This window comes from Channa argus, chromosome 15, assembly GCF_033026475.1.
Source record: "Channa argus isolate prfri chromosome 15, Channa argus male v1.0, whole genome shotgun sequence".
In the NCBI taxonomy this organism is placed as follows: Eukaryota; Metazoa; Chordata; class Actinopteri; order Anabantiformes; family Channidae; genus Channa; species Channa argus.
In genome coordinates, this window is record NC_090211.1 from 17,383,186 (window position 1) to 17,395,509 (window position 12,324).

Here is a 12,324-nt window from a genome sequence, read left to right on the forward strand (position 1 = left end):
AATGAACTGCGTGGGGTTATTCTTACATGCCCTTTCTGTTCTTTTTGAGGCCAGCTGTTCTGCTGCTTGGACCGTCCAATGGGTTTCATCTACAGCTGTTATCGCCAGAATTAAGCTTGACTTTCTCAAATATGTTATTGTTCAAAAAAAGTCCAATATTCAGCAGAAAATACAGTTGGTCACGTTTAAATCAGTTTTTTAAAATCGTTATTTCAGCTAATCTCCGCGACACAACGTGAGGCTTCACTTTACTTTTGTGAGCTTTGATCAGCAACCAGTGAAGTCATGATGTGTATAATAAATTTAATGACTCTAAGAAAAATATCCATCCCACAGTAAAACCTAAACTTGCAAGGATTTTGGAAACGTCCTGGCGAAGAACACATTTTCCCTGGGAGTCTTTTTTTGATGCATGGTGTCTCGGTACAGATGTTACTCCCTGAAACTGAGTGTACTGATAAAGTCCTCCTGAAGAACAAATTATTAAGTGTCAACCGGGTCAGCAATACAAGTTAGGGTCATTCTTCTCATTAGCTGAATATCATTGAACAAATTGTTCCCTGAGGCAGAAGTCAGTGCGCTACACAAATGTGTCCATGCAAGTAGGTCAAAGGCCAAAGCCTAAAGGCACAAATTTACTATCCCAGCATAGCTGCCATTTTCAGAAAATAATATTCTTTCCCGGGGTTTGTTTTAAGACATACTATCCTGAATTCATACATTTGTGCGAGTAGGGGGACGTATAAATCCAAACATTTAAGCACATCTGTCAAGCACAGGGATCAGGCATTTTCCTCAAACACTGGATTAATCACAGCATTTTGCTTTTTATGTCCATTTCCCACAAGCTTTTAAAAGTCACTTGTGCTTCTTGTCGATTATTATTTCCCATCTTTTTCCTGCTTATTTTTTTTAATGTACCCAACTGTTGATTCCTTTGTCGTCTCTCTGGTAAATACCAGCTCTTTTCAAGCCTCAGTATCATCTTCTTGACTTGCACCGTCTACTCTCTACAGCCTTTACGAGGACATCCCCCCACTGACAGACAACTCCAACCCAATCTAAGTGTGAGCTCTGAGCCAGGTGTGAGCTCCGCCGTCCATGAATGTGGTAAGGACACACGGTCTAAGGACCAAGTGTCCAATTATACTTAGAGTGTGGACACTGTGTGCCAACAGTGCTCCTCTAAGGTGGTCTTCCAATCCTGACTTTAACTCACCAAATTTAACTGAGACTTGGCACATCCATGTGTTTTTTTAATGTATTTTAAATACGGGGGCCTTTACACGGAGCTTTATTTTACACAGTAATGCTGATTGTCCTTTTGCTTACAAACTATACAATTAGTTCTCACAGTATGATTCATTATTAAACTGCTGGATGGGTCTTTTTATACCTAAATATTCTCGGCACAGGTGACTCAAAAAGCTGCTAATTATGCGCAATCGTGTTGTGCAGAGCCAGCGCCTGGACGCTAACTTAACAAATGGAAGCACAATCCCAGGCGGGGCCCGTTTGCAAACCAACTTAAATGCAGTGAGTGGGTGCACAGACTCACAGCAGTGTATATTCTTGTGTTGTCCAGCGCCCCCACCCCCTCCAGCCCCCTGCCTCTTTCGCAGAAAGGGTTCAGCCCCTTCAGTCTCTCCATTGGCTCAGCTGCTGCAACTTCTGCTTCATATCTTCGTGCGCTGGCGACGACAGGGTTTGTTCCAACGCGAGGAACTGAGCTATGAATTGTCAGAAGTAACTGGTCTCAACTTTTTTTTTTTTAATTCCCCCCCAACCCCCTTTTTGCAAATTGCGTCAAGTTGCCTGAGTGTAATCAAACCTCCTAACGGGAAGACAGACAGTGAGTGGCAGAAAATCCAAGAGCACGACCAGTGGAAACCCAACACCTCTCCGGGACCGTGCTGTCAGCATGGTATGTCCACATCCCACCGTTATTCTGCTCTTACGCTGCGTTACGTCACGGACTGAGGCTTTACTCATTTACTCTGTGGTCACTAATATTCAACCTGTATCGGCTTTTATTAACCACTTGGTTTTAGATGTACTGCTTGTATAGTTTGCTGTTAACAAGTAGCCTTCACCGGTTTCTCAGTTAATTATTATGCCAGTTATAAATAGGCTTGTGGTTAAGATAATCTGTTATAAACAGCTGATGTTTTGTTCATGGCTTCACGATGAGGGCGAAGCTGCACAATATGTTCTGCAACTGATAGGTTTCAAACATTGCGATCAGGGTTTGAAACGGTCACTGAACACTACTGAGGAGAAGCATTAGTATTTTTACTCATGAATATCTTGTGTTTTATGATCCAAACAAATGGTAAACGGCAGAATAGCCCCTGCATAAAGGAATTTGTGCTTCTTTTTCACAGTTATTATTTGTAGTCTTAATCTGTTGCAGGTCTATAAAGCTCCAACATCTGCATCTGCTGTTTAATAATCTAAATTTGATGCATTATTTTTTTAAACAAATATGTTGCCTTCAGCTTGTTGCCCTGTCAAAACGCTGTACTTTCTGTGTCTGAGTACTGTGAGGTCTTTTTGCCAGCAAAAATAAGCATCAGCCAGCAGGTTAATGATGTTGGAGTGAACTTCCAGTCGAGAGCCCTCCTCCAGTCTGTAAAGTGTTCTGGCAGTTTAAATCTGTATTTGATTTCAAAATATCTCTCAGTCTTCCTTGGCTCCCCTCCAGCTGTTGGCGCTTCCTAGAGTTCACCATGAGGCCTGTCATTAAGTTGCTTATTAGACAGGTTAGCTTTCAAAATGTTTACAATGGGGCAAATCATGCTCGTGCATGTATTTGTAAAAAAAACGAAAAGTATAAACCTTTGAAGTCGGTGAGAGGTGTAGTGAAAACCTCCGGTTGATACAGACTCACTGAAGAGCACTGGCTGTGTTTTGAGCAAGACTCACCTTGACTCCCAACCAGTCACAGAAAAGCAACACTTTCTGCTTGATTATCAAATTCATAAGGTTCTTATTTAATTTACATTTAGTCAATTGGAAGAGGCTGTTATCCAAAGCGACTTAAAAGTGAGGTACAAGGCAGGAAGATGGAGGCCTGGGCAGAGTAGAGAGGATTGAGTCAGAGTCTCACTTCAGCACCAGCACAGCAGTGCGTCAACAACACGTTTGCCTGTGGCTGCTCTCTGGTGATGCTGCAGTTGTGGAGGTGTGTTGTCCTGAGCATGTTCTTTATATACTCTGCTCCAACGTGATCTTGCTAAACACACATTATGAACAATTGGGAAATCACTCAGATCAGTGTTTCCTCTTTTTTAAATCAAAATGCCTCCGTGTCAGGTAGTTTCAGTTTTTGTCTGAATTAAAAATGCTCCCAATTTGCTCTCGCTAGCTTGTCAGCTACACCTGAGCAGAGTGCATTTGCATAAAGTTCCCCTGTCACACAGCTGGGCTCCTTTGGCATTCAAGGCTCTCGGGGGGTGGTACTTCATTGTCTATGAATGGGAAGGCACTGCTGGCCTAAACCTATGCAGCAGTTAAGTTTTAACACCCCCAAAGTTGCAGACTGCAGCTTTAATATGCTTCTTCTTGTTGTCGTTTGTTTGTATTAAACAGGATTCTTAGCTTTTGTACTTTTTTTTCTACTTTTTTGGATGGTGTATGCACGACAAGTGCAACAGAAGTGGCCCTTGTTTGATTCGTGTTTTGCTCCCCAATCTTCATCCTCCGTCAGCAAATGAAACATAATAACGTATGCAAGTTATGTTTAATTTACTTTTGAGACAGTATGAAAATGTTACAGATACAGATATTTTTGCACATCCTAAGTAGGCAGAGTGCCAAAGAGACTTTTAGGAGGAAAACATGTTTCACTTTTCCAACATGACTCTGCCATGTAAAATTGCCAGTATGAAAGAGGTTTTATTCTGCCTGTTTGCAGAGAGTTGGGGTATCTGCAAACTGAGACTCACATGCAGGCCTACGTACTATTTTAGACATTCATGTACATAATGTGTAAACACATACGTATATGTGGAAAAAAAGTGTTATTATTCCCACTTTATGCTGCAAGTTATTGTATCTTTACCTACTGGATCTAACACCAGCTCAATGCTCCACTGCGGCTTCAGAAAAACCTCGAAGGCCAGCTTTGTTTTTCTTTGAATGTAAAGTCATACCAAGGTTATTTACAGACCTGAGAGCAATGGGTCCACAATAACACGGAACCAGGTTCAAGATCTTAGCACAGAAATATCTGACAGGTGATGTTTAAAGTTGCATAATAATGGTTTATTTGCCCAAAGCTGTTCTCCTCAGCTGTATTTGTGCAGTGCAAAATGTTCAAAAATAAAACCCAATAGCGTTTGTGTTGTCACCAACTCCAATATTTGCTCTAAATGGTCAACCCAAACACCTCGGCACCACCCACAGTGTGAACCAATGTCAACTTAACACCTCCCATTGGAGTCTCCCTCCCTCTTCCACCCTCATGCTGAGATCTGCCCAGTAGCTACTGCCTTGCCCACCCTCTTGTGTGTGCATGCATATTTTTTGTCACATGTCTCGTGTATGTATATATTTCTTAAATCGCCTGCCTGGCCTGGCCATGTCCCAGCAGCAACAGCGTCCTCTTCTGGGCCATACACCTGTTGTAGTTTTCCATTCCCACTCACGCCAGCAGCCACACATATAATTTACCCAGCACCGGTAATGTCATGTGCTGTCCTAAAGCCAACTGGACTCGTGTTTAGCCATTCTGGACCTGCCCCACTCATCTGTGCTAAATTAGCTGGTGAGTGCGGGCATTTGAGAAGTGTAGTCTAATGACCGGATGTTTAGTTGCTTGCGAGTGCTGCTAGTCTTTCAAAAACATTTTCTAAAAAGGGTAGAATTTTCTGTTTCAAGTTTCATAGTGAGGAGTTCTGATAGTTCTGATAATCGAATTAACTTTGTCAGCTGTGTGACTTCCACATAACAAACCACACTAAATTATTACACACAGATAATGCATCAGTGTTGGCCAGTGATTCATTATTTTAACTTAGTGCGTTTTTTTTTTTTTTTTTTTTTTTTAAGAACAACACATCTTTATTGCTCTTAGAGTTGCTAGCTTTTAGTAGTGATTAATTCGGCAACACCCATGATTACTGTGAAAAGTATGAGCAAGTGTCATTACTGGTTACCGTTAACCAGTACAACAGGTATGCTGGTTAATTGGTCTTAATGTGAAGCAGCAGCTGTAGGGTTAGGTTCAGATTAGCAGAGACTAAACACTAAAACTCTCATTGGCTGTGAAGGCTTTTTGAATCAAAATCATGGACTCTGCCACCTCTGGACATTGCAGAATGTAAATGGAACAACCTTTATTGTCATTGAGCGCACATGCATGTTACAATGAAATTCTTTCTCAGCATTTAACCCATCCCCCTGGGGGGAGCAGTGGTCACCCCCACGGCTCGCTCAGGGACCCCACCTGGTGGGTAGCCTGGGATATAATCCTGCAACTTCTGCATCCCATTCTGCTGCTCTACCCATTGAGCTACTAGGCTGCTAAATACAGTGTCGGGCTACTGCTGCTAAACAGATGCGATCCGTAAATATCAGAAAAATGTTTTTAATTTCATGTGATATTAAAGGATGGGTTCCCATTTTTTTTCAGGTGTGTCCAACAGTATGAACCAGGATTTACTTGTTGTAACTTGCTGTAATGTCACCGAAAGATGCTTAAGCAACCAGCGCCAAAATTCACAGTCCTCCATCTGTGCACAGATGTTTCAAAATGTGTATCTGAAAACAGCACGAGGCTTCAACTTTCCAACATAGTTCCATTAAGTGGATAACTTCCAGAGTATCTTTGTAAGATATCCACTTGACTTAATGAATATTTGAATACAGTCAAACAACAAGGACTATGGATTTTGGCTCTAAGAAGAAATTTCGACTCTTTCTTATTCATACAGAAACCTGCCTGCTGTTTAAAGACACACTTGAAAATATCTGAGCTCCTTCTTCAAGGATTATAATGCTTCATTGGTTCAGTGTACAGGCAGGTTCTCACATTGTCCATATGGAGCATATTCTTTATGCTTATTTATACAACTGGAGGGCAGCTTGTGTTGCAGAGCATATAACCCATGGTTATGTTTTCACATGGAAAGTGAGGGGTGGTGGGTGCACGAGAGACTGTAAAAACCAAATACAACATATGCTCATTGCTTGTTCCTTCCTGTAGACTCTGGAGATGTGGTCTTTAATTATTGTCCTGCAGTAAAGTGGTCTTTTGTCAGGCACCATAGACCTAAAAACAATCCAGCATTTTCCATTTGGCATAGGAAACATCCAGTGAACTTGTTGCCTCACTTACATGATTTTAAGCTGTGGGTATTCGTCTCCCCTTGTTTGTGTCAAGACAGAAAAGCCTTCGTTGGACAGCAATGGGAACGGAGCCGGGCTAGGTGAGAGCCAGTCTGAAACTCAGCTTACATCTACTCCAGATGGATTAGAAATGGACATTGGAGACCGGCCGGCATGGGACTCTAAAATCCAGTATGTGTTGGCCCAGGTGGGGTTCAGTGTGGGGTTAGGGAATGTGTGGAGGTTCCCATACCTTTGCCACCAAAATGGAGGAGGTGAGTGTTTTTTCTTGGTTTGTAAATTTCAAGTCACTCATTTACACTGCTGCATTCTGCAGCATGAGATGTAATAAAGAGAAGGTCGTATTAAAATGTCAGGCTGCAGAACAAGCACACAAAGACAAAAAGCTATGACTGGTTGACAAAGTGAGTATGTGATTATAGGTATATTGGTGTGCAAAGATTTATATGCAGCCTTTTTTAATCTTCCCGCTTTCTAGGGGCCTTCATGCTGCTGTACGTTTTTCTTTTACTGATTGTGGGGGTTCCACTGTTTTTTATGGAGCTGGCAGCCGGGCAAAGCATTCGACAAGGCAGCATCGGCGTTTGGAAGCACATCTCGCCAAAGCTGGCAGGAATCGGCTACTCCAGCTGCATGGTGAGGAGTTTGCTTGACTACTTACAGTACATGTTCCTCTTTCTGTACAGCATCATATTTGTGCTACATCAATCTTATCATAAGGTGTTTAATGTTCTCCCCTTTGTAAACAGCCCTATTGACCATTCAATACACAAGTCAGCACATGCTGTATACTCTAACTCAAGAACTTGCTATGCAAATATTGATAATTTGTGAAGTTAATCATTCATGATCCTTTTCTTCTTCTCTAGGTTTGTTTTTATGTGTCTCTTTACTACAATGTCATTATTGCATGGAGCCTGTTCTACATGGGTAATTCTTTTCAGTATCCCCTGCCATGGGAGCACTGTCCAGTTGATGTAACCACCAATGAAACCGGTACACGTGTAGCTGATGCACAGTATAAATAAAATTTGGATGCACGTATGTCAGGCCAGGATTTTATGTTGTGTTCTACAAATCTTTACCTGTGCTCAATCAACAGTGAAAGAATGTGCAAGAAGCTCCCCCACGTCATATTTCTGGTTTCGGAAAGCCCTCAACATCACGAATTCCATTGAAGAATCAGGAGAGTTTAACCCCATCATGACGGGCTGTTTATTGGCTGCTTGGACACTTGTGTCCTTGGCTATGATCAAGGGCATCAAGTCTTCTGCAAAGGTTAAACCTACCTTCACGTTTTGGTACAGTGTGTTCGTTAGAGAGCTTTTAATGTGCTACTAAATGTCATTGGTCACTTTTGGAAAGGCCCAGGCTGTTTTTCCTTCTTTTTTGTGCTAAGCCAAGCTAACCAGCTTCTGGCTGAACCTGTAATGTAATGGGCAGATATAAGTGAAGTTGGAGTATTTTCATCAGACACTCAGAAAGCAAATGGGGCAAAACATTTTTGGGGAAAAAAAAAATGGTGAACTATTACTTACTATTCTAACATAAATGATCAACTACTGAAATCACAATCCACTTCTTTTCCCCAATTTTAGGTGATGTACTTTTCTTCAGTCTTTCCCTATGTGGTGCTCTTCATTTTCCTTATCCGAGGGTTGACGTTGGACGGTGCGATGGAAGGAATCACTTATATGTTTTATCCTAAAGTAAGCCCAGATTTCGCAAATGCGTTTGATCGCATTCTTCATTTTTATGTACTGAATGCTAAATTAAATTACTGTATTTTGTTTACTTTTGTAGTTGGAACTGTGGGGTAATGTGCAGGTGTGGCGGCAGGCTCTTACACAAGTGTTTTTCGGTCTTGGACTGGGCTATGGCTCTATTATTGCATATTCCTCCTATAATCCAGTCCATAACAACTGCCACAGGGATGCACTGATGGTCTCCGGCATCAATTTCATGACATCGGTTCTGGCCTCGCTGGTGGTTTTTGTAGTGTTGGGTTTCCGAGCCAAGAACATCACACTACGCTGCATCGCAGAGTACGGATGCGTATGGATTCACAATTCACCCTTAGAATTAAAGCTAATGTCTTTACACAGCAGATATGGCCTTGCTTATAGTTTTTCTTTTTGTTTTGACTTTTCAGAAATCTCGGTCTATTAAGCATCATGACGTCCCATGAATCAAGCCAGCACTGGCAGCCCTGGTTCAACGTAACGGATCCAAGCTCTGTGTCCATAGCTGAATACAGAGAGTGGTACAGTCAGTACGGCTCCATGGTGGGTCCTAACATCACTGACTGCAGTATGGAGGGAGAGATGAACAAGGTAATAATCACACGGAGCTCGTGAGAGCCCTGTTTCCTACATGTTTCTACACAGCTAAACCTGCACAAGCAAATATATTTTGTTTGGAACATAATGTGTATATAATGCATAGCACCAAATATCTAAACTAGCAGTACAACCATTAGTTGGTCCGACTACAGTCTTATTAAACTTTTTTAATGTTCAGGCACTCGCACATGTGGTGAATGATAGGGAACAACTGTGGCTTGACTTGATTGAGATATAATAATGTGATCGTGTGTTTTTTATTTACAAATTGAACTCACTTCACACACAGCAGTTTAAAACCTTAATGGAAACCACAATCTTTCTCTTACTTTAACACCAAAGTGCATTACTTACCCAAACCCGACCATTCGTGGGGCTTGGGAGTCGGGCACCACCTACTTTTGGCATGGTTCTGGTGGATAAATGTAGCGTTTCTGTTCAAAACATGCTGTTCAAACATGGGTTGCGTCAGGAAGGGCATCCGGCGTAAAAACTGTGCCAAATCAACATGCGGACAATGATCCGCTGTGGCGACCCTGAACTCACGGGATAAGCCGAAAGGACTGTGTGTTGTTCAAAACATGCAGTGCTTTGGATCATAATCCATTCATTTAATACGTTCCCTAAAAACCTGATGCTAAAAAGTAGTAGAACTACTTAAAATTGAATGAGGTGACACATAATGCAATGTGTTAAAACTATCAAAGACAAAAATCACATTAAGTATTACAGTACATACAACGTTGGGAGTGTAAGAACCACTATAAGATATAGTTTCAACCTGTTTTGTGTGTCTGATGAAAATGTCCAGAGGCTGTTTTATATAAAGACATTTCAAAGAGCACAGGTTTTTATCAACATACACTTGCCTCAAAATCAAAGACTCAACTGGAGCTTTATTTTTATTTTTTTTATAACAATAGTAAGAAGGTGGGTTGTTAAGGTTCCCAGGACCCCTCAGGGATGTTGGAGATAATATAAAATATCCAGCAGCTCAGAGCAAAGACCACAAACGGAGCACATTATGTATGTGCACAAGAGAGAACAAGCTGTGAACATAGTTCGCACAGTGTTTATTTTGTCTAAAAACGCTTTACTACAAGCAGGAGAGGTGCAAAAAGTGGTTTCTAGGGTTAAATAATGTATCGCGTTTTGGCAGAGCAGTCAGTCATTAATTTGATTACCACTTCCTTTTGGCCGCATGTCACAAGTGTCCAGCAAAGACACCGAAATGAAGTGTGCAACTCTCGCTCGTAAGTCGCTTTGGATAAAAGCATCTGCCAGATGTCGAAATGTAAACTTGCAAAGACAGAGTGGAAATGGCAGTCGATCCCAAACTGTGATCTTCATTCAAACATTCACATAATTCCCACGGTCTGAGCCAACTAAGGGTTTTTGTTTGTGTTGTGTATTGTGTTTTGTGCTGTGTTGTGTTTAAGTTTAGGCGTATTGATGATGTCATTAGTGACTTCATATGGCTTTGATGGTTGCATTTTGTAGTTTACTTCTTAAGTTTGTTGTCCAGTCAAGGAAACAACGCATAGCAAAGGTTTCGTTACAAGAGAGGGCAGTTCAGCTCGTAAGATCCCCTCTACACTCACTGTCCTTTCTGTCTGTCCTTCATGTGAGTCCAGGGTGTGGAAGGGACCGGCCTGGCATTCATAGCATTCACTGAGGTGATGGCCCTCTTCCCAGCCAGCCCCTTCTGGTCCACACTGTTTTTCCTAATGCTGCTCAACCTGGGCCTCAGCAGCATGTTTGGGAACATGCAGGGAATCCTCACACCTCTTATGGACAGTTTTAGCCTGCTTGGTCGTCACCGGACTATACTCACTGGTAATGCACGCAACTCTATGCAAATTCATCACAGCATCAATCAAGCTTTTGATTGATAAACTTAACCTATAAGATATATTGTATAGTAGGTAATTCTTTCCTGCTTAGACTTCAGACAACCGAAACTTGAAGCTGGGGCTGCCAATATTAGACACAAAGTGCTATTTATTATATCTAAAAACTTTATAAAATAACCAGAACATATTGAAACCTAAGTTAAGACCAGAATTGTGAACATACTACATATAATTTTGTTTTACAGTGTGCAGCTGTGCGTTGGGGTTCATGATAGGACTGTTGTTCACCCAGCGCTCAGGCAACTATTTTGTGACCATGTTTGATGATTACTCAGCAACACTGCCACTGGTCATCGTAGTCATTTTTGAAACCATTAGTGTGGCCTGGGTTTATGGAACTGATCGGTAAGAAACAACGTGACAGTTTTTTTGTTTTTTTGATGTTTTTTTGTCCAGGCTCTTTCATTTCTTATGTTGTCTATCACTGCAGCTTCATGGATGATATTGAAGCGATGCTCAAATGGCGCCCTCCAGTGGTGTACAAATATCTTTGGAAATATGTCTGTTTACTGGCAATGCTTGGTCTCCTTGCTGCCAGTTTACTGCGCATGGTCTTCAAAGGGCCCACATACACTGCCTGGAATCAGAGCACTGTAAGATACTATAGAGAAAACTGAAATTTAAAAGTACTGTGGTATACTTTAGAATAAGTGTGACGCAGTGTAAGTACACCATGACACTTTTCTGCCTACACAATAATGCAGTTGGTTAGTAATATGTGTCAGACATGCACCTCTCTCTCCGCCTTTTCAGGCTTCTGAGATGACTCTTGAGTACCCTGGCTGGGCCCTGGCTATGATTGTCCTACTCATAGTTTTTGCCAGCTTGCCTGTCCCTATTGGCTTTTTCCATTCTACGCTGAAAAGCCGCATGGCCCTTAACGGTCGCTCTGAGCAGGGAGGCAGCCGGGAGATGCACCGTGAATTGTACACCAAATGCAGCTCCACCGAGCTGCCGGATTCCAACTCCCACCGCCGAGCCACCTCCGAGGGAGACGAGGCTCGTCCCAGGACTGCCTTCCTGCACATCGGGAGTGAACATTACAGAATCCTGCCCCAGCAGGAGGAGGAAGATGAGGAGCAGGATACAAGAGTGTGAGCTTGGCTGTGGAGGAGTGGTTATGTGTGAAGAGACAAAATGAATGAGCCACAGCGAGATAGATAGGAGACGATCAATATTCTAGCTAAAGTTATTTTAAATATTGATATTACTGAAGGTTTGTTGCCAGTCCGACCTGGCAGATCTTTTAATTGAGATTGTGTAGTTTTCAAACTACAACTCCTCTTGGTGGTGTACCTCCATTTATTTGTCTGAATCACTCGGAAAACAAAAGCACTCACATATACGGTAGATGACAAAGAAAGAGGCTGCTATATATTCAGTGTCACAAAGAATTTATGCAAGGTTTTAGATGTCAGCGATGTTCGTGTGCTTTTTGAGCCAGCCTGTCAAAGCCAAAGGTTCAAAGTGCATCGGTTGGTAGATCAGTCAAAGTGATCAGCAACTGTTAGACATTTTTAGTTAAATGGCAAGTACGGATTTGTGTGTGTGTGTGAACATTCAGTTTGGATGTGAACTGAGAGATTTTAATAGTATTTTACATTATATTTGTATAATTTTAGGATTTATTTTTTAGCATTGTTTGCACCTGTTCTTCATGTTCAGTGTAGCATATTGAACTATGTTATAATAAAAGGACTTGAACAATCCTCTGAAAT

The 12,324-nt window shown here is 41.8% G+C and overlaps 1 protein-coding gene across 2 annotated transcripts; it reads left to right on the top strand.

Moving 5' to 3' along the window:
• Positions 1–1,783: 1,783 nt before the first annotated feature.
• Positions 1,784–12,315, top strand: slc6a16a (solute carrier family 6 member 16a). 2 transcript variants are annotated; one of them, XM_067476739.1, is made up of 12 exons: positions 1,784–1,924; positions 6,386–6,605; positions 6,830–6,987; positions 7,221–7,347; positions 7,454–7,629; positions 7,950–8,060; positions 8,155–8,396; positions 8,504–8,684; positions 10,328–10,529; positions 10,792–10,951; positions 11,037–11,199; positions 11,360–12,315. In XM_067476739.1, the coding sequence occupies exons 1-12, from the start codon at positions 1,922–1,924 to the stop codon at positions 11,702–11,704; spliced, it is 2,088 nt and encodes a 695-aa protein (XP_067332840.1). In that variant the 5' UTR covers positions 1,784–1,921; the 3' UTR covers positions 11,705–12,315. The 2 variants fall into 2 exon arrangements, with proteins under 2 accessions (XP_067332840.1, XP_067332841.1); XM_067476740.1 differs by having other exon boundaries at positions 1,793–1,924; positions 6,390–6,605.
• Positions 12,316–12,324: the final 9 nt, after the last annotated feature.

Coding starts and splice junctions, on each gene's coding strand:
- slc6a16a (XM_067476739.1), top strand. Junction 8,397..8,503: donor ACACTACGCTGCATCGCAGA/GTACGGATGCGT, acceptor TTGACTTTTCAG/AAATCTCGGTCTATTAAGCA. Junction 10,952..11,036: donor TGGGTTTATGGAACTGATCG/GTAAGAAACAAC, acceptor CTATCACTGCAG/CTTCATGGATGATATTGAAG.